This window comes from Heteronotia binoei, chromosome 6 (genome assembly GCF_032191835.1).
Source record: "Heteronotia binoei isolate CCM8104 ecotype False Entrance Well chromosome 6, APGP_CSIRO_Hbin_v1, whole genome shotgun sequence".
NCBI classification, from domain to species: domain Eukaryota; kingdom Metazoa; phylum Chordata; class Lepidosauria; order Squamata; family Gekkonidae; genus Heteronotia; species Heteronotia binoei.
The window spans coordinates 135,864,439-135,886,049 of record NC_083228.1 but is presented as its reverse complement, the minus strand read 5'-3'; the positions used below and the strand labels follow the sequence as shown (position 1 = coordinate 135,886,049).

Genomic DNA, 21,611 nt, shown 5'->3' with positions numbered 1-21,611 from the left:
CCCAGTTCTCTCAGAGCTGTTCTCTCAAGAGTGATTCTCTCAGAGCTCTCTCAACCCCACCTGCCTCACAGGGTGTCTGTTGTGGGGAAAGGAAAGGGTGGAGATTGTAGCCAATCCTGCAAGAGCTTACAAGGCTCTTTTTTGTAAACTCTTGGCAAATTGGCTACATCCCGGGGGGGGGGGAGCTAATATGCAAAGGAGCTCTGCTAGAATTCCACCCCTGCAGAGGACACTTCAGATCCATCTGTATGGCCTCCTTTGCCATGGGGTGGACTGCTTTTGTGTGTTGACGGAGTCTTCAGGTGGAGCCCGAACATCTCCCAGAATTACCTTCGAACTACAGAGATCAGTTACCCAGGAGAAAATGGCTGCTTTGGAGGGTGGACTATATGGCACCACAGCTTTGCTGAGGTCTCTTCTCTCCCCAGGCTCCACCCCCAAATCTCCAGAAATTGCCTAACCCAAAATTGGCTTGGTGACTCCCTATGCAGCAGCCTCCCCGCCCCCCATGCCATCACTGATGGATCCAGTATCTTATTAGAGGGTTTCAAGTAACCAGGCTGGGAAAGAGCTCTGCCTAAGACATTGGGAAGCCCCTGCAATCTTTGATTGATGACCTGATTCAGTGTAAGGCAGCTTCACTCAGGGCTTTTTTTTTTTGGTAGCAGAAACTCTTTTGCATATTAGGCCACACCCAGGGGTCGCTTTGTAGAAAAATAGGTGGTGGAGCTCATTCAGGGATTGTTATGCAACTGCACCTACTATTCGATGGACAAGGTGGGAAGGAGGAGGGGGAACCCTCAGAAAGGTTCAGGAGCTGTGCTCTTGTGAGCTCCTGCTGAATCCGAGGCCTGGGCCACACACCTGTGAAGTAGCCAATCCTCCTGGAGCTGACACTAGGCCCTGGACAAAGAGCCCTGTAAGCTCTTGGAGGATTGGCTGCATTGGGGTGGGGCATGGCCTAATATGCAGAGGAGCAGAGGGTGGAATTCTAGCAGGAGCTCTTCTGCATATTAGGCCACGCCCCCTGATGTAGCCAATCCTCCTGGAGCTGACAGTAGGCCCTGTACGAAGAGCCCTGTAAGCTCTTGGAGGATTGGCTACATGGGGGGGCGTGGCCTAATATGCAGAGGAGCAGAGGGTGGAATTCTAGCAGGAGCTCTTCTGCATATTAGGCCACGCCCCCTGATGTAGCCAATCCTCCTGGAGCTGACAGTAGGCCCTGTACGAAGAGCCCTGTAAGCTCTTGGAGGATTGGCTACATCGGGGGGGCGTGGCCTAATATGCAGAGGAGCAGAGGGTGGAATTCTAGCAGGAGCTCCTCTGCATATTAGGCCACACACCCCTGATGTAGCCAATCCTCCTGGAGCTGACAGTAGGCCCTGTATGAAGAGCCCTGTAAGCTCTTGGAGGATTGGCTACATCAGGGGTGCATGGCCTAATATGCAAAGGAGCTCCTGCTCCAAAAAAACAAAAAGCCCTGCATAGGATAATTGCAACCCTATGGAAGGAAGTGTGGCTTATTTCAGTTTTGTTCACGGAGACTGAATGAGTTGCCTTGAGGCCATCCATCGAGTCTGCCTCTGACGAGGGCTACAAACCGGGTCTGAGCCTCCAGCTTTCCACAAGCCAGACCATTCAGATTCTCTTGTGCGTCTTTCCCATTTTGTCCCTTCCAGAACCTCATTGCCCGCACCTCGTCATTGAAGACGGTGCCATGACTTACCAGGAGTACGAGGCTCACATAAGGAACCGCCGGGACTACACACAGATTGCCAGGAAAGACAGCGATGGAGAGAGACAGGTGATCAGCTGGGAAGAGGAATTCTCTCCGGGTAATGGAAATGATCAGGCTGACAGCTCCAGAAATGTTTTCCCTAACATATGAGCTTTTCGCAAACGATGCACTTTTAAAAATCCACAGTATATTTGGATTGCTTAATAACATAATAATAATAATAATAATAATAATAATAATAATAATAATAATAATAATAATTTATTTATTTATTTATTTATATTAAGATTTATACCCCGCCCTTCTCACCTAGGTGTCTCAGGGCGGCTTACAACACAATAATTAAAACAATTTCAGTTTAAACAATTAAAATACCATTTATTTATTTATAATAATAATAAACAACTTTTATTTCTATCCCGCCCTCCCCGCCAAGGCAGGCTCAGGGCGGCTAGCAAGACATGGTAAAACCATGACACAATAAAACAATATATAATATAATTAATAATTTAAACAGTAAAACCAATAAAACAATATAACGTTATAATATAAACGCATTGTGTATAAGATGGCACGGTGATTATTGATGTTATCAGGGGTTCCGTCTTAAAAAGCTAGCTGGGAGAGGACAGTTTTGCATAACGTTTAAAAAAATAAGCAGTTTATGAAATGTATTTATTTATTTACTTCATTTATACCTCACCTTTCTTCCCACTGGGGACCCAAAGTGGCTTACATAATTCCCCTCTCCTCCACTTTTAACCACACAACAACCCTGCGAGGTACGCTAAGCTGAGAGTGAAACCCCTTCCCCACTCGCCTTATGCCGCTCTCACTCTCCTCTTCTCTGCGGGGCTTTTGTTGGATTTCACACTCTCTGTCCCAGGTGCTGCAACTCACTCTGCCTTTCTCCTGCAATAAACAAGAGCCTCTAAAAACCAGTTTCTGTTTGCTGTGCAGAAAAGGTGAAGCTAGCTGCAGCGCCAGGGCAAATTGCGTGAAATCCAATGGTGCGGTCTCATTTGGAATACTGTGTACAATTCTGGTCATCGCACCCCAAAAAGGATATTGTAGCATTGGAAAAAGTTCAGGAAAGGGCAACTGGAATTATTCAAGGTTTGCAACACTTTCCCTATGAAGAAAGGTTAAAACGCTTGGGGCTCTTTAGCTTGGAGAAACGTCGCCTGCGGGGTGACATGAGAGAGGTTTACAGGATTATGCATGGGATGGAGAAAGTAGAGAAAGAAGTACTTTTCTCCCTTTCTCACAATACAAGAACTCGTGGGCATTCAATGAAATCGCTGAGCAGTCGAGTTAGAACGGATAAAAGGAGGCACTTCTTCACCCAAAGGGTGATTAACATGTGGAATTCACTGCCACAGGAGGTGGCGGCGGCTACAAGCATAGCCAGCTTCAAGAGGGGATTGGATAAAACTATGGAGCAGAGGTCCATCAGTGGCTATTAGCCACAGTGTGTGTGTGTTTATTTAGTTTGGCCACTGTGTGACACAGAGTGTTGGCCTGATCCAACATGGCTTCTCTTAGGTTCTTATGGAAGCCCTGAAGAGGAGCGTTTGAGCGGCATGAGGCTAGTGGGAAATCAGTCTGAGTGACGGGGCTGAGAACAATGTTTGAGTCCAGTGGAACCTTTAAAACCAACAAAGTTTTATTCTGGGTATAAGCTTTGGTGTGCATGCACAGATCAGAACATAAGAGAAGCCATGTTGGATCAGACCAATGGCCCACCCAGCCCAACACTGTGTCACAAAAGAACATAAGGGAAGCCATGTTGGATCAGGCCAATGGCCCATCCAGTCCAACACTCTGTGTCACAAAAGAACATAAGGGAAGCCATGTTGGATCAGGCCAATGGCCCATCCAGTCCAACACTCTGTGTCACAAAAGAACATAAGGGAAGCCATGTTGGATCAGGCCAATGGCCCACCCAGCCCAACACTGTGTCACAAAAGAACATAAGAGAAGCCCTGTTGGATCAGACCAATGGCCCATCCAGCCCAACGCTGTGTCACACAGTGGCCAAAACCCAGGTTCCATCAGGAGGTCCCCCAGTGGGGCTAGAACTCCAGAAGTCCTCCCAACTGTTGCCCCCCAAGCACCAAATAGACGGAGCATCACTGCCCCAGGCAAAGTGTTCCATCTATGCCTTCTGGCTCTCACACAGCAGCCTCAGTTAATGCTCCCCAGCAGTTCAGGAAAAGCAAAACTAACACTCACCTTGCCAGCAGTTCTGTCCCAGCTCCTTCCCCCAGCCCAGCTGAGTCACTTCTGGCTAATAGCCACTGGTGGACCTCTGCTCCATATAAGAACGTAAGGAAAGCCTTGTTGGATCAGGCCAGTAGCGTGTCAGTCCAACGCTCTGTCACACAGTGGCCAAACCTCAGGTGCCACCAGCAGGGCCAGAGCTCCAGAAGCCCTCCCACTGTGGGCCTCCCAAGCACTAAGAAAACAGAGCATCCCTGCCCTAGATAGAGTGTTCCACCTATACCTTTTAGCTAATAGCCACTGATGGACCTCTGCTCCTTATGTTTATCTTCTTCAGATGACTGGCGAAGGTCATCCAGCAAGCATCCATGGCAGAGCTGGGATTCGAACTGGTGTCCCCCAGATGCTAATCTAAACCACTGCACCACACTGACTCCCGCTAGGAGGCCAGGCGGCAGAAGCAGCCAATTTGCCTCCCCCTCAGCTGATCGGTGGGGGGGGGGTCTATAAATGAGGGGCAGGCAAAGGTCGCAGCAACGCTGCCCCTTCCACCCAGCCGGACTTGGGTAGACATGCTGCCTCTTTTGTCTGCCCGGATCCTGGGCAGATTGTAGTGGCATCAAACAATGCTGGGACCATAGAGGTTAACAGTCAGGAAATAAGAACATAAGAGAAGCCATGTTGGATCAGGCCAACGGCCCATCCAGTCCAACACTCTGTGTCACACAGTGGTAAAAAATTTTATATATACACACGCACTGTGGCTAATAGCTACTGATGGACCTCTGCTCCATATTTTTATCTAAACCCCTCTTGAAGGTGGCTATGCTTGTGGCCCCCACCACCTCCTGTGGCAGTGAATTCCACATGTTAATCACCCTTTGGGTGAAGAAGTACTTCCTTTTATCCGTTTTAACCTGTCTGCTCAGCAATTTCATCGAATGCCCACGAGTTGCGGTAGTCCGATGGTTCCTTGTTTCTTTACTATGCCCCGTTTTTCAGGCTTCCTTTAATTTATTTCATTACTAGAACACTACTGTTCTTTCTCCATCTTTCAGCATTTCATTGCAAGGAACGCAATGAAATGCCGAAAGACGGAGAAAGAACAATAGCGTTCTAGTAATGAAATTGTGACACAGAGGGTATCTTTTCTGTCATTTCAAGATGGTAGTGGTAGCAGGGCTGCTCCATCTCGCTCCGAGGTTGCCTCCCCTGCAAGTGTGGCACCTCCTCGCGGTCCGGTTGCTAACAGGCCACGGACTCATACTGGTCTGCAGCCCAGGAGTTGGGGACTCCTGTTTTAAAGGATGGGACAAATTTCAACAAACATAGAGCTGTTCATGGTTAATCAGTTACGACAGCTTAATAAACCCTCCCTGTTTAGAGGCAGTATACCTCTGGATCCTGGAAACAAAGAGCAGAGGAGAGATAGCCTCTTCATTCTCCAATTGTTAGTATCTTAGAGGTATCTGTTTAGCTGCTGTTAGAATTGAAACGCTGGACCAAATTCAGACTCGGTCTGATCCAGCCAAGCACTTCTTGTAAGGCCAAACTGTCAGAAACTGTTGAAATGCTGCACTTTAATTGCATCCCCCAAAAACAAGGGCATCAAAGGCTAAGTGGAGGAACAGGTTGAGTTTCAGCCTCTCTCTTGCTCCTAGGTGCGCTTTGTTCAGAAGAGGTTCCACAAAGACATCTTCCACAATCCCGTCCTGATGCTGAATTTCTGCCCCGAGGTGGGCAGCGTCACCACTGATTTCCAGACTGTGACACGGGAAATGCTCTTCCTCATAGACCAAAGTGGAAGCATGTGCGGCGCCAGCATCGACGGGATCAAGGTAAACATAGGATGATGATACAAAAAGAATTTTGGATGATGATACAAAAAGAAATCTCCAAAATTTTGGGTTATGACTTTAAAAAAACTGCAGAGACTTTTTTGCTTGGATTGCAATTAGAAAAATTTCCAAAGGAAGACAGGACATTAATTTGGTACTTGCTCTCAGCTGCTAGGACATTGTATGCGCAGCTGTGGAAACAAGAAAAAATACCAGAGAAATGGGACTGGATTATGAAAGTTTTATCGTGGAGTGAGATGGACAAACTAACTAGAACTCTAAGATACTATGATCCAGATATATTCAAAAAGGAGTGGAAGAAATTTAAAGGATATATGGAGAAAGAGTGGAATGTAAAAAGACATTGGACAATTTTTTAGTATTGATGAGGGAAAAAAAATATTGAACTTTGATTAGTTACTGGTACCCTTAGTATTGAACTTAAATATATAACTTCAGGGAAGTCAAACAAGGGAGGGAGGGGGGATTGAAATATCATATGGGTTAGTACAGGAAATTTATAATTAAGTTTTGTAACCATATGTTATCAATAAATTATTAAAACACAAGGTAAACACAGGAGGGTGGGCATCTAGGGAAACCTGACCTAAAAGAATATCACAAGAGCTGAACCGATTGGCGAGGTGGCCGTGGCCCAGCGGCAGAGCATCCGCTTTGCATGCAGAAGGTTCCAGGTTCAATCCTCAGACTCTCCAGTGTGAGAGGACCAAGTAGTAGGTGATGTGGAAGACGTCCACATGAGACCCTGGAAAACCACGGCCAGTCTGAGTAGACAATACTGGCTTTGAAAAACCAAGGGTAAGACAGGAAGAAGGAGGAGGAGATTGTATTTATACCCCTCCTTTCACTATCCGAAGAAGTCACAGAGCTGCTTACAATCTCCTTTCCCTTCTCCTCCCCACAACAGACACCCTGTGAGGTAGGTGGGGATGAGAGAGCTCTCCAAGAACTGCTCTTGAAAGGAACAGCTCTGAGAGAGTTATGACTGATCCAAGGCCACTCCAGCAGATGATTGATTGATTGATTGATTTTTAGTAGATTTATATTCCTCCCTTTCCCATGATGGGTTCGGGGTAGATTACAAACATCAGTTGTATGTGGAGGAGTGGAGAATCACACTCCTTTCTTCCAGATAAGAGTCCGCGCACTTCACCACTACACCAAACTGGGTAATTAACTAGGGTCAGCCATGTAGTTCTTGAATGGTAGACCATCAAAGAAGACCAGGTTTTCTGTGCAGAGGAAGGCAATGGTAAACCACCTCTGCTCATCTCTTCCTTTGAAAGCCTCGTGAAGGGTCACCATAAATTGGATGCAATTTGATGGCACTTAATTATTAATTATGCCCTGACCTGGACTAGGGTTAGCCCTGATCTGTACGGGGATGGGAGATGTTCAGGGTTGCTACGCAGACCTAGGCAGTGGCAAACTACCTCTTTTCATCACTTGTTCTGAAAACTCCATGAGATTACTATAAATTAGACCAATTTCGCACTAGAAGATGAAGAAGAAGATATTGGATTTATATCCTGCCCTCCACTCCGAAGAGTCTCAGAGCGGCTCACAATCTCCTTTACCTTCCTCCCCCACAACAGACACCCTGTGAGGTGGATGGGGCTGGAGAGGGCTCTCACAGCAGCTGCCCTTTCAAGGACAACCTCTGCCAGAGCTATGGCTGACCAAGGCCATGCCAGCAGGTGCAAGTGGAGGAGTGGGGAATCAAACCTGGTTCTCCCAGATAAGAGTCCGCACACTTAACCACTACACCAAACTGGCTCTTGTTCCGGGTGGAAAGTCCTTTTGCCCCAGGAACTTCTCTCAGAGAAGAGTCATTACTGGAGACCACAAGCTGCCCCAGAGCTGTGAGTTGGCCCACCGCTTTTCTGCAGCAAGCAGAAACCGCTTGTGAGAGGATCCGGCTTGCTATGGAAAAGCGGCGCGCCAACTCACAGCTCCGGGGCAACTTGTGCGAAAACCGAGAGACGGGCTGGGAGCAAAAGGGTTCTCCACCCGGAACAAGCCTAGTGCGAAATCGGTCTTCGTTACAACTTGCTGATTCTGTCCATCACCAAGTAGCCCAGGCTAGTCCGATCTTTTCGTACCTTGGAAACGAAGCAGGGTCGTCCCTGGTTAGTACTTGGATGAGGGAGACCACCAAGAACATAAGAACATAAGAGAAGCCATGTTGGATCAGGCCAACGGCCCATCAAGTCCAACACTCTGTGTCACACAAGGTGGACCAGGATTGCTACACAGAGGCAAGCAATACCAAACCACCTCTGAACATCTCTTGCCTTGAAAACCCCACAGGATCACCATAAGATGCAGGGCTTTTTTTTTTAAAAAAGCAGGAATGCAGTTCTGGCTGACTTGGTGCCAGGGGGTGTGGCCTAATATGGAAAGGAGTTCCTGCTGGGCTTTTTAAAACAAAGCCCTGTGTGAAACAATGGTGATGTCAGGGTACGGCCTAATATGCAAATGAGTTCCTGCTGGGCTTTTTCTTTAAAAAAGCCCTGTGTGAAACAATGGTGATGTCGGGGTATGGCCTAATATGCAAATGAGTTTCTGCTGGGCCTTTTCTACAAAAAAAGCCCCGATTAAGATGTCTGTGGTGATCGATGAAAATCATGATCAAGTTGCCCATTCTTGACTTTACAAGGAGGAAACAAAACCCTCTAATATAGCCCTCCCTGTCTGTAAAACTTGGGCAAGGTAACTGGCTACTCTCCTGCCTTTTTCTGATTCCCCCTTTTTGAGTGACAGGGGCAGAGTATAGGGTGGACTGAGGTAGCTCCAGCACCTGACAAAGGGGTGGTCTCCCAGCAATCAAGACTTGACAAACACTCAGTTGCACACCTTACGAAGTCTTGTTTGCAACCTTCGTTCAGACTGGCATGCAGGGCTTTTTTGGTAGCAGGAACTCCTTTGCATATTAGGCCACACACCCCTGATGTAGCCAATCCTCCTGGAGCTTACAGTAGGCCCTGTACGAAGAGCCCCAGAAGCTCTTGGAGGATTGGCTACATCAAGGGTGTGTGGCCCAGGGGTGGAATTCTAGCAGAAGCTCCTTTGCATATTAGGCCACACACCCCTGATGTAGCCAATCCTCCTGGAGCTTACAGTAGGCCCTGTACGAAGAGCCCCAGAAGCTCTTGGAGGATTGGCTACATCAAGGGTGTGTGGCCCAGGGATGGAATTCTAGCAGAAGCTCCTTTGCATATTAGGCCACACACCCCTGATGTAGCCAATCCTCCTGGAGCTTACAGTAGGCCCTGTACTTAGAGCCCTGTAAGGAATTCTAGCAGGACCTCCTTTGCATATTAAGCCACACACCCCTGATGTAGCCAATCTTCCTGGAACTTACAGTAGGCCCTGTACGAAGAACCCCGGAAGCTCTTGGAGGATTGGCTACATCAGGGGGGTGTAGCCTTGTGTGCCAAGGAGTTTCTGCTACAAAAAAAGCTCTGCTGGCATGGATGTGTCTGTCAGTCCTGGGTGAGTAATGATTTGAGAAGCTCTTGGTAACAGTTCGTGAGAAAGGATCAGGGACTGGGAAGAGCCTGGAGGCACATCTGTGTGGGATTAACCGTCCCTATTACTTGGTCTAATAAATTAGGGGAGGGAGGGTGGCTCAGTGGTAGAGCATCTGCTTGGTAAGCAGAAGGTCCCAGGTTCAATCCCCAGCATCTCCAACTAAAAAGGGTCAAGGCAAATAGGTGTGGAAAACCTCAGCTGGAGACCCTGGAGAGCTGCTGCCAGTCTGAGTAGACAAGACTGATTTTGATGGACCTTTGAGGGTCTGATTCAGTAGAAGGCAGCTTCATATGTTCATATGGATTTAGGGGAGGGATGGTGGCTCAGTGGTAGAGCATCTGCTTGGTAAGCAGAAGGTCCCAGGTTCAATCCCCGGCATCTCCAACTAAAACACCAGGCAAGTACGTGTGAAAAACCTCATCTTGAGACCCTGGAGAGCCGCTGCCAGTCTGAGTAGACAAGACTGACTTGGATGGACCGAGGGTCTGATTCAGTAGAAGGCAGCTTCATATGTTCATTGATGTTCATATATTCTTTCATACGTTCGTATGTGTTTCTCCGCTTCGACCGCTTCATTATGGCAATTCACGTTTCTGCGTTGTTCTGCCTGTCGGGAGGTGCTGTTCAGGCACTGGCGGGTTAACCTTTATTATCCTGCTTGTAAAAAGTTTCCAAAAGAGAACTACAGGAATACAGCAGGTTTACATTTAATAATTTAAGAACATAAGAACCTTGCAGGATCAAGCCGATGGTTCTTATGTCTGGGGCAGTGATGCTGCAGGTGCTTAGGGGGCAAGCATGGGAGGGCTTCTGGAATTCTGGTCCCACTGGAGGACCTCCTCATGCTGCCTGAGCTTCGGCCACTGTGTGACACAGAGCGCTGAGATGGATGCGCCAGTGGCCTGATCCAACATGGCTTCTCTTATGTTCTTATGTGACACAGAGTGTTGGACTGGATGGGCCACTGGACTGATCCAACATGGCTTCTCTTATGTTCTTCTGTGACACAGAGTGGTGGACTGGAGGGGCCATTGGCCTGATCCAACAGGGCTCCTCTTATGTTCTTATGTGACACAGAGTGTTGGACTGGATGGGCCACTGGCCTGATCCAACATGGCTTCTCTTACATTCTTATGTGACACAGAGTGTTGGGAGGGGCCGCTGTCCTGATCCAACATGGTTTCTCTTATGTTCTTATGTGACACAGAGTGCTGGACTGGATGGGCCATTGGCCTGATCCAACATGGCTTCTCTTATGTTCTTATGTGACACAGAGTGTTGGACTGGATGGGCCACTGGACTGATCCAACATGGCTTCTCTTATGTTCTTCTGTGACACAGAGTGTTGGACTGGAGGGGCCACTGGCCTGATCCAACATGGCTTCTCTTCTGTTCTTATGTGACACAGAGTGTTGGACTGGAGGGGCCATTGGCCTGATCCAACAGGGCTCCTCTTATGTTCTTATGTGACACAGAGTGTTGGACTGGATGGGCCACTGGACTGATCCAACATGGCTTCTCTTATGTTCTTCTGTGACACAGAGTGGTGGACTGGAGGGGCCATTGGCCTGATCCAACAGGGCTCCTCTTATGTTCTTATGTGACACAGAGTGTTGGACTGGATGGGCCACTGGCCTGATCCAACATGGCTTCTCTTACATTCTTATGTGACACAGAGTGTTGGGAGGGGCCGCTGTCCTGATCCAACATGGTTTCTCTTATGTTCTTATGTAACACAGAGTGCTGGACTGGATGGGCCATTGGCCTGATCCAACATGGTTTCTCTTATGTTCTTATGTGACACAGAGTGTTGGACTGGATGGGCCATTGAGCTGATCCAACATGGCTTCTCTTATGTTCTTTTATGCATACTGGTCTCCAGTAATGACTCTTCCCCCCTTCTTCCTGTGCAGGATGCTTTGTTGGTGGCCGTAAAGAGCCTTCCTTCCAACACCTTGCTGAATATCGCCGGCTTTGGCTCCAACATCAAGCCCCTCTTCAAAACCAGCAAGCCCTGCAACAGCGTGAGTAAGCTCTGCCTTGCTGCTTCTCACCCAACTTGCTAGCCCTGAACTTGGTATATGTGAAGGAACTGCCATCCCCTGCTGATTTTATATCTGAAGAATGACCTTACTCCCATATCAACCTACCCAGTCATGCAGTCATCTGTGGAAGCTCTGCTTTGGGTACCTTGCCTTCTGAATTTTGGCAGGTGGGAAAGGGCCTTCTCAGTAGTGGCACCAAAGCTCTGGAACTCTCTCCACAGGGAAATTTATTCCTCCCCTTCTGTTGCCATCTTCCACTAGCCAGTGAAGACTTGCATTCCCTCAGGGATCCCTCCTTCCTCCTCAGTTTTTCTCCTCCCAAAATACTAGAATTCAGAGGCATCCAGTGAAGCTGATGGGAGTAGGTTCAGGGAAAGACTCGTTGCACAGGGAGTAATTAAAATGTGGGCATGGAGCAGGGGTCACTGGGTGAGGGGGCTATCTGTGAATTTCCTGCCTTGTGCAGACTAGATGAGCACAGAGGTACCTTCCAACTCTATGATTCTAACCCTACAAGGCAGAGAGAGGTCAGGTGTTTCAGAATCCAGAGCTGGAAACCCTTGCAAAGGGGGAAACCTTTTGTAGTGACGCTACTTCTTATAATCCTTGAACTTCTCACATCTTTAGGAGACCCTCCGGTTGGCTTGTGAGCACATTCAGAAGCTGCGGGCAGACATGGGTGGAACCAATTTCCTCGGTGCTCTCTCTTGGATCTTGGGGCAGCCTCTTCAACGCGGGTATCCACGCCAGCTCTTTATCTTCACAGACGCCAGCGTGAGCAACACGGGCAAAGTCATCGAGCTGGTCAGAAGACAGGCAAGCAGTGTCAGGTATGGAACAGCGTAAACAGTTGTCAGTTGGACTCAAATGTTGTTCTAATCCCAGGGGTGGAATTCTAGCAGGAGTCCCTTTGCATATTAGGCCACACCCCCTGATGTAGCCAATCCTCCAAGAGCTTTTTTGTAAGCTCTTGGAGGCTTGGCTGCATCAGTGGTGTGTGGTCTAATATGCAAAGGAGCTCCTGCTAGAATTCCACCTCTGTCTAATCCTATTGCATTACTGAATGTTCCATCCTTTTGATTGTATTGACTTGCGCCATGTTATCCGCCTTGAGCCCCAGTGATAAAGGCGGACTGCAGACAACGTAAATAAATGAAATCGATGAATAAGATTAAAAACTTGCTCCCTGAGAGTGCTGCACAGTGACTTGGTAATGCAGCTCCCAACAGAACTATTGGAATGGAATGGAAGTCCAGCCTGAAAGAGGACTCTGTTTGAAACTCTACAGCATTCCTTTCCCACAGGTGTTTCACCTTCGGTCTGGGGACTGGTGCTTGCCGTAGGCTCCTAAGGGGAATAGCTAAGGTGAGCAGAGGTCAAGCGGAATTCCTGAGCCCGGGTGAAAGGCTACAGCCTAAGGTATGTGCTGTTCTTCATCAATACTTCTGCACTTGGGTTCAGAACCGCTAAAATTCATGGACGGTTGACATCTTGCCTGCTGAAGTGATGCCCACACGAGTTGGTCAGTTTATCACAGGATGTTTAATGGCCATGCCATGCCTACAAAGGATCCAGAGTGGCAATTGACACCTCCAGGCAATCGCTAGCAATGTCCATGCAAGGAAACTGTTAGCACCGGGCTATTGCTTGTCTCTTATCCCTAAGATTGTTTTAGGGACCGTGATCTGGTTGGCCTTTCTGCTGCATTGCAGCAGCCCCAGCAGCAAAAGAATGAATGTGAATTTCCATGAATGTAAGAACATAAGTGAAGCCATGTTGGGTCAGACCAGTGACCTAGCACTCTGTGTCACACAAAAACCCAGGTGCCATCAGGAGGTCCCCCAGTGGGGCCAGAACTCCAGAAGCCCTCCCACTGTTGCCCCCCAAGCATCAAGAAGACAGAATATCACTGCCCCAGATGTAGTATTCCATGCATGCATTATGTCTAATTGCCACTGATGGAAGTCTGCCCAGTGTGTTTCTCCAATCCCCTCTTGAAGCTGCCTATGCTTGTAGCCACCACCATTTCCTGAGGCAGTGAATTCCAAGTGCCAATGACTCGTTTGGGTGTCTTTTATTTATTCTAAATAAGGAACCAGCATGGTGTAGTGGTTAAGAGAGGTGGACTCTAATCTGGAGAACCGAGTTTGATTCCCCACTCCTCCACATGGAGTCTACTGGGTGACCTTGGGCCCATCACAGTTTTTTCAGAGCTCCCTCAGCCCCACCTACCTCACAGCCACAGGGTGTCTGTTGTTGGGAGGAGAAAAGGATTCAGTTATAAGCTGCTTTGAAATTCCTTCAGGTAGAGCAAAGCGGGATATAAAACCCTTCTCTTCTTCACTGTTTCTGGAGTTATTTTCTTTTGAGCTTCAATGCTTTGTTCTGCATGTGTTTTGCTCCATCTAGTGGTCGATTCAATATCAAAACAGCTTTATTTCCAGTTTATCATCCTGCCATTTAAATCTTCACAGGAACTTTTTTTGAGCACGAATGCACAGGAATGCAGTTCCAGCTGGCTTGGTATCAGGGGGTGTGGCCTAATATGCAAATGAGTTCCTGCTGGGCTTTTTCCTACCAAAAAAGCCCTGATGCCTCCCATTTCCTCTCCCCCTCCCCAGCTGATGAAGTCTTTGAAGAAAGCCATTGAGCCAGCTGTGAGTGACATCACGATCGACTGGTATGTGCCTGACACCATGGAAGCCCTGCTGTCGCCCAATGAGATCGCGGCCTTGTATCCTGGAGACCGGCTCATCAGCTACTGCACGCTTTACCATATCGCCAGCTTCCGGGACAAGAAGGCAATAACTCAGCATCTGTTCAGGGGTGACCTTATTAAATGACACGCTTCTTATACAAAACCAAGCCATTGGGCAGAAGAATTCTAGCCTATCCTTCTCCTTGATAGACTTGGTTTAGTATGGGTTATGCCAATAAAAGTTTTTGGAATTGAATTGGTTTAGTGTGGCTTAAGAGTTTCTCACGAGGGTGCCCTGAAGCGTACGATTCCCCTGCATGCCGTCGGAAGTGGTATAGCCCCGAAAAAAGTGTAACCCCACCTCATCAGTAGAGTTGCCACCTGGCTAGGAAAATAATGTCTTGACCAGTGCTCCCACTAAGTTATGAAGTCTTGTGAGCAAAAATTCTACATTGTGAGCTACTGGCATTAAAGTTGTGAGCTACTGCATCAATTAGTTGGCTCTGGGAACATTGTTCCTGAGCTAAGACAAAAATGTGTGAGGCAGAGGCTAAAAAACTGTGAGCTAGCTCACACCAACTCAGCTTTGAGGGAACACTGGTCCTGACCCTTTAATGGTGGTGAAAAGTGCCATCAGTTTGCAGCTTAATATAAGAACATAAGAGAAGTCAAGTTGGATCAGGCCAATGACCCATCCAGTCCAACACTCTGTCATACGGTGGCCAAAAAAAAACAGGTGCCATCAGGAAGTCCACTAGTGGGACCAGGACACTAGAAGCCCTCGTGTTGCTTCCTCCCTTCCACACCAAGAATACAGAGCATCTTTGCCCCAGACAGAGTTCCATCATCACCCTGTGGCTATTAGCTGCTGATGGACCTCTGCTCCAGATATTCCTTATTATGCTTATTACATTCCAGTTTCATATCAGCTTATTAGGGTGACCCTATAAGGTTTTCAAAGCAAGAGATGTTCAGAAGTGGCTTGCCTTTGCCTGGCTCCTTGGTGGTCTCCCATACAAATACCCTGCTGAGTTTCCGAGATCTGATGATTCTGGGCTAGCCTGGGACATCCAGATCACAAACTATACACAGTGGTATAGTTTACTGTCCCTAACTTGTCAAGGTTCCCGGACTCACTTTGCTGGGGAAAGACCCTTCTGTGGCCTAGATAGCTGAATTCAACACATTGGGCTGGATAGTTCTGAAATCCGTATAAAAGGGACTAAGGGACCGCCTCTCTCCAAATGTGCCCCAAAGATCTTTACACTCAACCAATCAGCATCTACTCGTTCTCCCTGGCCCGAAAGATGTCCGATTAGCCTCAGCCAGGATCAGGGCATTTTCTGGTCCTGGCTGAGGTGGAATATGGTGGAATATGCTCCCCTTTGAGCCTTTCACCTGGGCTCAGCCTGGTGGAATATGCTCCCCCTTGAGATCAGGGCCCTGCCAGACCTTTTACCATTCCGCTGGGCCTGCCAAAAGGAGCTGTTCCGCCAGGCTTTTGGTTGAGGCTGCGGGTGGCTAATTAAGACGGCCTCCCTATCACAGCGCTCTCTGCGCGGGCCCATTTCTTAGAAGTTTGTAGTCAGCAGCCCCATTCATTGACTCCGTATATTTCTGTCCGTCGGCTGCCTGTTTAGTTTTTATTTTAATCCTTTAGTCTCTTTTCATTCCTATCTTTAACTGTTTTAATGTGCTCTGATTAATGATGTGGCTGTGTTGTAATCCGCCCTGAGCTTGTTTGCAGGGAGGGTGGAATATAAACCAGCTAAAAGAAAATAAAACATTTGCCGTCGCTGGCTGCTGCTTTCCCCACGCCCTGACCTACGTGGCCCAAGGTAGCCCAATCTTGACAGATTTTGGAAGCTAAGCAGGCTCATCCTGGACGAGCACTTGGATGAGAGACCCCCGAGGGAGTCCAAGGTTGCTATGCAGACGCCGGCAATGGCAAGCCGCTTCTGAGTTCCTTTCGCTTTCAGGTTAAAACAATTCATTATAATGTAATATATTGTAATGGTATGTTATCATTGGTCGTTAAATGTTAATTCACATATATTACATTTTCTCCACCCCACCCCCTTTTGGTGACCCCCCAGCAGTGCCTTCCCCCTTAACAAACATCTCCACATTACTATTTAATTTAGTTTGTTATAAGGCAATAAACTCTATCTATTAAAGAATCTTTCTCTGAAAAGCCCAAAGGTTATAATTATAATCCACCTTCGTGGTATTCCTTCTTAGTCGTCAGCAAATAAACAAAAAAGTTATAATCCAATAATTCTATTTTTATTAGGGTTTGTAGAATCTTTCGGGCTCAAGTGCCATGTTCTACTGGAGAAAGTTTTTCTTCCAGACGTTTCGTTCTCAGCTGCGGAGAACATCCTCAGTGGCGTTGCAGCCGGAGCAGGCGCTCTGACCTTCTTGGCTGCTGTGCATTGAGTGGGGCCAGGGCTGCTGGAGAGCTGCTATTTCTAGGCTGGAGGGGGTGTGGTGAACTGCAGAAAGTCACAGAACAACCAGCACATTCCACAGAACAATCAGCACAGTCAACAACCATCTTCCTTATCTTCACACCCCTTCCAACCCTCCCAGCAATTAACACAGAACAATGGTCACATTCAACAGCCAGTTTCCTTATCACTACCCTTCCAGGAAGCCCCACCAAACAATGGACACATCCACAAACCAATTGCCCTTTCACCACACCCCCTCCAGCCTAGAAATAGCAGCTCTCCAGCAGCCCTGGCCTCACTCAATGCACAGCAGCCAAGAAGGTCAGAGCGCCTGCTCCGGCTGCAACGCCACTGAGGATGTTCTCCGCAGCTGAGAACAAAACGCCTGGAAGAAAAACTTTCTCCAGTAGAACACGGCACTTGAGCCCAAAAGATTCTACAAACCCTAATGATGTTACCAGCTGTGAAAACCTGAAATCTTTGATAATTCTATTTTTTTAAACTGTAATCCATACATCGTTTCTTTAAAGATTAACCGTTGTCCAAGATCACCAAATGTCCTTTAATGTTCCATTGTTTCTCGATATATTTTTGAAACTTTCCTCGCTCGCTTTGAAACTTCTCTAGATAGTGTTCCTTTAAGATTCTTGTACGTTTGTCCATTTCGCTCCAATGAATTCCTTTTGCTGTGAAAGCCCTGCAGGAGGGCCATAAGTCAGCTGTGACTGTCGCTATCCCCTGACCTGGAGAACCCAGGCTAGCCTGATCTTGTCCGATTTCGGAAGCTAAGCAGGGTCAGCCCTGGTTGGAACATGGATGGCAGACCTCCAAGGAAACCTTTTTTTTATATCCCGCCCTCCCCGCCGAGGCAGGCTCAGGGCGGCTAGGATTGCTGTGCAGAGGCAAGCAATGGCAGACTGCCTCCGTTCAGCTCTTGCCTGGAGAATCCGATGGGGTCACCATAACTTGGCTGCATTGTGATGGCGCCTCCCGCCACTGCCTTTCCCCACGCACAAGAGCAGGTGACTATTGTGATGGGTGGAACTTCTGCAGCCATTTATAAGGAGCATCGGTTAGTCTGTGAGGTGGTGCGGCAGATACCTTCATGCTGCTATTTGTTTCCTCCTCCGTACAAGCTCCAGATGCCGACGCTAAAGTATCTGTTGTCCTTTTTCTCCCCCAGGGCAGAGAGCAGCTATGCCGGAGCCTGTCCAAGGGCTCTGCCGGGTCGGTGTTCCAGTCCCAGGAGGAGGCGATAGGTCAAGAACCCACCCATTTGCACCCCCCAGGAGAGAGCCCAGACATTTATAAAGCCCTTAATGAAATTTCCCGTGAGATATCCTTGGAGTTCTCCGCTGGGGGCACAGAAGAGTCTGCAAAAAGTAAGTCGAGTCATTAGAGAAGGCTGTCCAGTTTAGAGCAGGAAGTGACTAGTTGGTGGGAGCAACCACAAAGTGGCCACCAGGGGGCAGAGCCAACTACAGAGAGAAAGAGAGAGAGACCGATTTTGCACTAGGGCTTTATCCGGGTGGAGAGCCCTTTTCACCCTGGCACTTCTCTCCGTTATCACACAAACTGCTGCGGAGCTGCGAGTTGGCGTGCTGCTTTCCCGTGGCAAGCAGGAACTGCTTGTAAGCAGTGTTCCCTCTAAACTGAGTTAGTGTGAGCTCACAGGGTTTTAGCCTCCGGCTCACACGTTTCTCTCTTAGCTCAGGAAAAATGGCCTCAAAGCAAACTAATTTGTGCAGGAGCTCACAACGTTAATGCCAGTAGCTCACAAAGCAAGAGTTTTTTTGCTCACAGGTCTCAGAGGGAGTATTGCTCGTAAGAGGAACTTGCTTGCTCTGGGAAAGCAGTGCCCCAGTTCGCAGCACTACAGCAGTTTGTGCAAAAATGGAGAGAAGCTCCCGGAACAAAAGGGCTCTCCACCCAGAACAGGAAAGGAAAGGTCCCCTGTGCAAGCACCAGTTGTTTCCGACTTTTTACGGGGTGGTTTGCCCTTGCCTTCCCCAGTCATCTAGGTTTTACCGACCTCGGAAGGATGGAAGGCTGAGTCAACCTTGGGCCGGCTACCTGAATCCAGCTTTCGCTGGGATCGAACTCATGTCGTGAGCAGAGAGTTCAGATCACAGTACTGCAGTACTGCTGCTTTACCACTCTGTGCCACGGGGCCGGACAAGCCTAGTGCAAAATTAGTCACAGAGAGAGAGGGAGCCTAAGTGCAAGGAACAAGAGTAATTTTAAGAAATACACTGAGAAATAAGAATGAGAGGGAATAAAACCAACATTGTGGTTTCAGGTGCTGTCCCAAACAGAGTCAAATTATTCTTCACAGCCAATCAGATCTCCAGTGGCCAATCAGAAGCCCTGCTGGGCAGAAGACCGCCCCCCCCCGACCCTGCGCACTTTCTGAAAAACTGGGGTGGGTGACAATGTTCTCTCTAAGCTGCAGAGTCTTGTGAGCAAAAATTCGACTTGGTGAGCTACTGGTATTAAAGTCCTGAGCTCCTCCATAACTTAGTGGGCTCTGGGGTCATCCTTCCTGAGCTACGACAAAAATGTGTTTGCTGGAGGCTAAAAATCTGTGATCTAGCTCACACTAACCCAGTTTAGAGGGAACACTGGTGGGTGTCAGGAAAGGCCATGTCACCCTCGAGCACCACATTGGGGACTCCAGCTTTGGGGCTTGGTTGCGATCGACCAAGAATGTGCAAACATTACTCCAGGTCAGCTGCCAAAAAACGACGCAAGGAAATTAAGGGATTTAATTAAGGGAATTAAGAGAAGTCTTAGCTAATCCTGGGCAGGTTGAAGGCAAGGGTTTTCAGGCAGGCCTGGCAAGAGGTGGGAGTGTTATAAGTAGCGTGGGAGGCAGCATTCCAGGAAGAAAAGTTAAAAAGTAAAATAAGGTATTGTCAACTTCCTAGAAGTTCTGACCACAGAGTTCCTAGTGATGCCTAGAGCTACCTGGAATTGTCCAGGATAGCTCTAGTAGTCTCCAGAAACTCTGTAGTAAGATTGCCATAGAGTTTCCGGTGACTGCTAGAACTACCTTTGTCGCTTCTGGGTAGCTCCGAGAAATGGCTGGATCTCTTATGATCAGAACTTCCAGCAAGTAGACGAGGCCTTATTTTTCTTCTCAATTTTTATCTCCTGTTTCCACCCGACAATCAGCTGAGTATCCATGGGGCGAGGGCTCCAATTGCCTGGAGGTCTCTTCCCATTGGCGAGTGGGTGGAAAACCCTCAGGGCTTTTTTTGTAGAAAAAGCCCAGCAGGAAGTCATTTGCATATTAGGCCATACCCCCTGATGCCAAGCCAGCAGGAACTATGTTCCTGTGCGTTCCTCCTCAAAAGAGTCCTGGAAACCCCACTAGAGACCCTTGATTTGGTTCCTGCCGTTTCTGGCAAATGTAGGGTAAAGCTGTGTGGTGTGCCAAAAATCTCAGCAGCTCCCTTTTCTCCTCTTGCCTTTCCTGTGGCCTCGGCCTTCTCCCTAACAGGTTTTTTTTTGGGGGGGGGGGGAACCTCTCATTTCAGGCGGAGACATCTGGAAGCGCATTTACCAGCCCTCCTACATCCAGGAGCAGTACGTGCTCACCCACTGCTCCGTCAGCACCGACCACAGCCACGGCTTGCTCTCCCACAGCTCCACCAGCAGCGAGTCCACTGGCTCCAGGGACGTGCCCCCCGAGGGAGGCTGCCTCCTCCAGGCCCTTGAAGGCTGCTCTCAGCAAGGCCAGAAGAGCGTCTCCCTCTGCAGTTCCTCCACCAAGTCTGCTCCCATCCCTCAGGCTCTGCAAGGGGCCGGGGCTAAGGTGAAGAGAGTGGGAGCTACCCCCCAACCCCGTTTTCGGTACCCGGCCTGCCCTTTGTCCCCCACCCCCAGACTGAATCACACACATTAGCAAAGTGCCGTCAAGTCATAGTGCCGTCCTGTCCCAGCAACTCCTCCATCCGTTGGCCTCCCTTGTTGGGACAGCATGCTTTACGGACTATTAGGGTTGCCAATCCCCAGGTGGGGGCAGGGGATCCCCCTGCTTCAGGGTTATCAAAACGCCCTTCACAAAATACATTACAGAGGATAAGATAGGGCAGGGGTGACCAAACTTGCAAACATAAGAGCCATCCAGAATAAACGTCAGATGTCACAAGACATGAACATCAGATGTTTGAGAGCTGCAAGGAAGGCGAATAGATGGAGGGGAGGTGGAAAGAAAACAACTTTTACTTTAAAAGTATTCTCCAAGCCACTGGCTGGCTTGCCTTGGAGAAGTGATTTAAAGAGAGAAATGCCTTTTCCAAGCAAGCTGCTGGGGCAGTGGGGGCTTCAAGAGCCACACAATATGTGCGAAAGAGCCACATGTGGCTTCTGAGCCACAGTTTGTCCCCTCCTAAGATAGGGCATGGGAGTTGTGTAACATGGAATCAGGATCTGAGAGAGCACTCCAGACAGCTCCTAGGTGAAAGAACACAATACATCTAACACTACATTCTCGTTAAAGAATGTACTCTTAGTGCATGCAGCGGTCACAGGAGTGGTTTTCAAGTATTTCCGCAGCCTCAGTCTACTGCCCTGTGCTTCCCTTCAGGTATCAGTGGCCCTGAGTTCCGAAGAGCTGGTTCGAAGGAAGAAAGTGCTGGCCCGAGCTGCCCTCTCTGGACGCAGCTTCTCTTCCCCACATGGCGAACTGGATGCACATCGACTGCGCCGGGCCCTGGAGAAAGTCTCCCAGAAGCGGAACCGGTCCCTGGAAGGGAAACTAGATGAAATTGGGCCTGAACTGCAGAAGATGCGGAAGAGCATTGCTGATTCCAGTGAGTGATGGAGGAAGTGGGACATTGGGGGGGCAGGGGGCAGAAGAACATCAGAAGAGCCCTGCTGGGTCAGACCAGTGAGGGTCCATCCAGTCCAGCATCCCGTCTCACACAGTGGCCAACCAGTCCCTCTGGAGGGCCAGCAACAGGGCAGAGAGGTTGAGGCCTTCATTAGAACATCAGAAGAGCCCTGCTGGATCAGACCAGTGGTCCATCTAGTCCAGCATCCTGTCTCACACAGTGG

General features: G+C 48.6%; 1 protein-coding gene across 1 annotated transcript in view; it reads left to right on the top strand.

The window, feature by feature from the left end:
• The window catches only part of VWA5B2 (von Willebrand factor A domain containing 5B2), an 89,407-nt gene that overhangs the window by 45,586 nt on the left and 22,210 nt on the right, over nucleotides 1-21,611 (top strand). Inside the window, exons 7-15 of the mRNA XM_060242660.1 lie at nucleotides 1,680-1,804; nucleotides 5,623-5,799; nucleotides 11,268-11,378; nucleotides 12,027-12,229; nucleotides 12,704-12,818; nucleotides 14,021-14,200; nucleotides 17,734-17,932; nucleotides 20,090-20,367; nucleotides 21,142-21,367. Of these exons, the coding sequence (XP_060098643.1) occupies nucleotides 1,680-1,804; nucleotides 5,623-5,799; nucleotides 11,268-11,378; nucleotides 12,027-12,229; nucleotides 12,704-12,818; nucleotides 14,021-14,200; nucleotides 17,734-17,932; nucleotides 20,090-20,367; nucleotides 21,142-21,367 (1,614 nt within the window). The remainder of the gene's footprint in view (nucleotides 1-1,679; nucleotides 1,805-5,622; nucleotides 5,800-11,267; nucleotides 11,379-12,026; nucleotides 12,230-12,703; nucleotides 12,819-14,020; nucleotides 14,201-17,733; nucleotides 17,933-20,089; nucleotides 20,368-21,141; nucleotides 21,368-21,611) is intronic.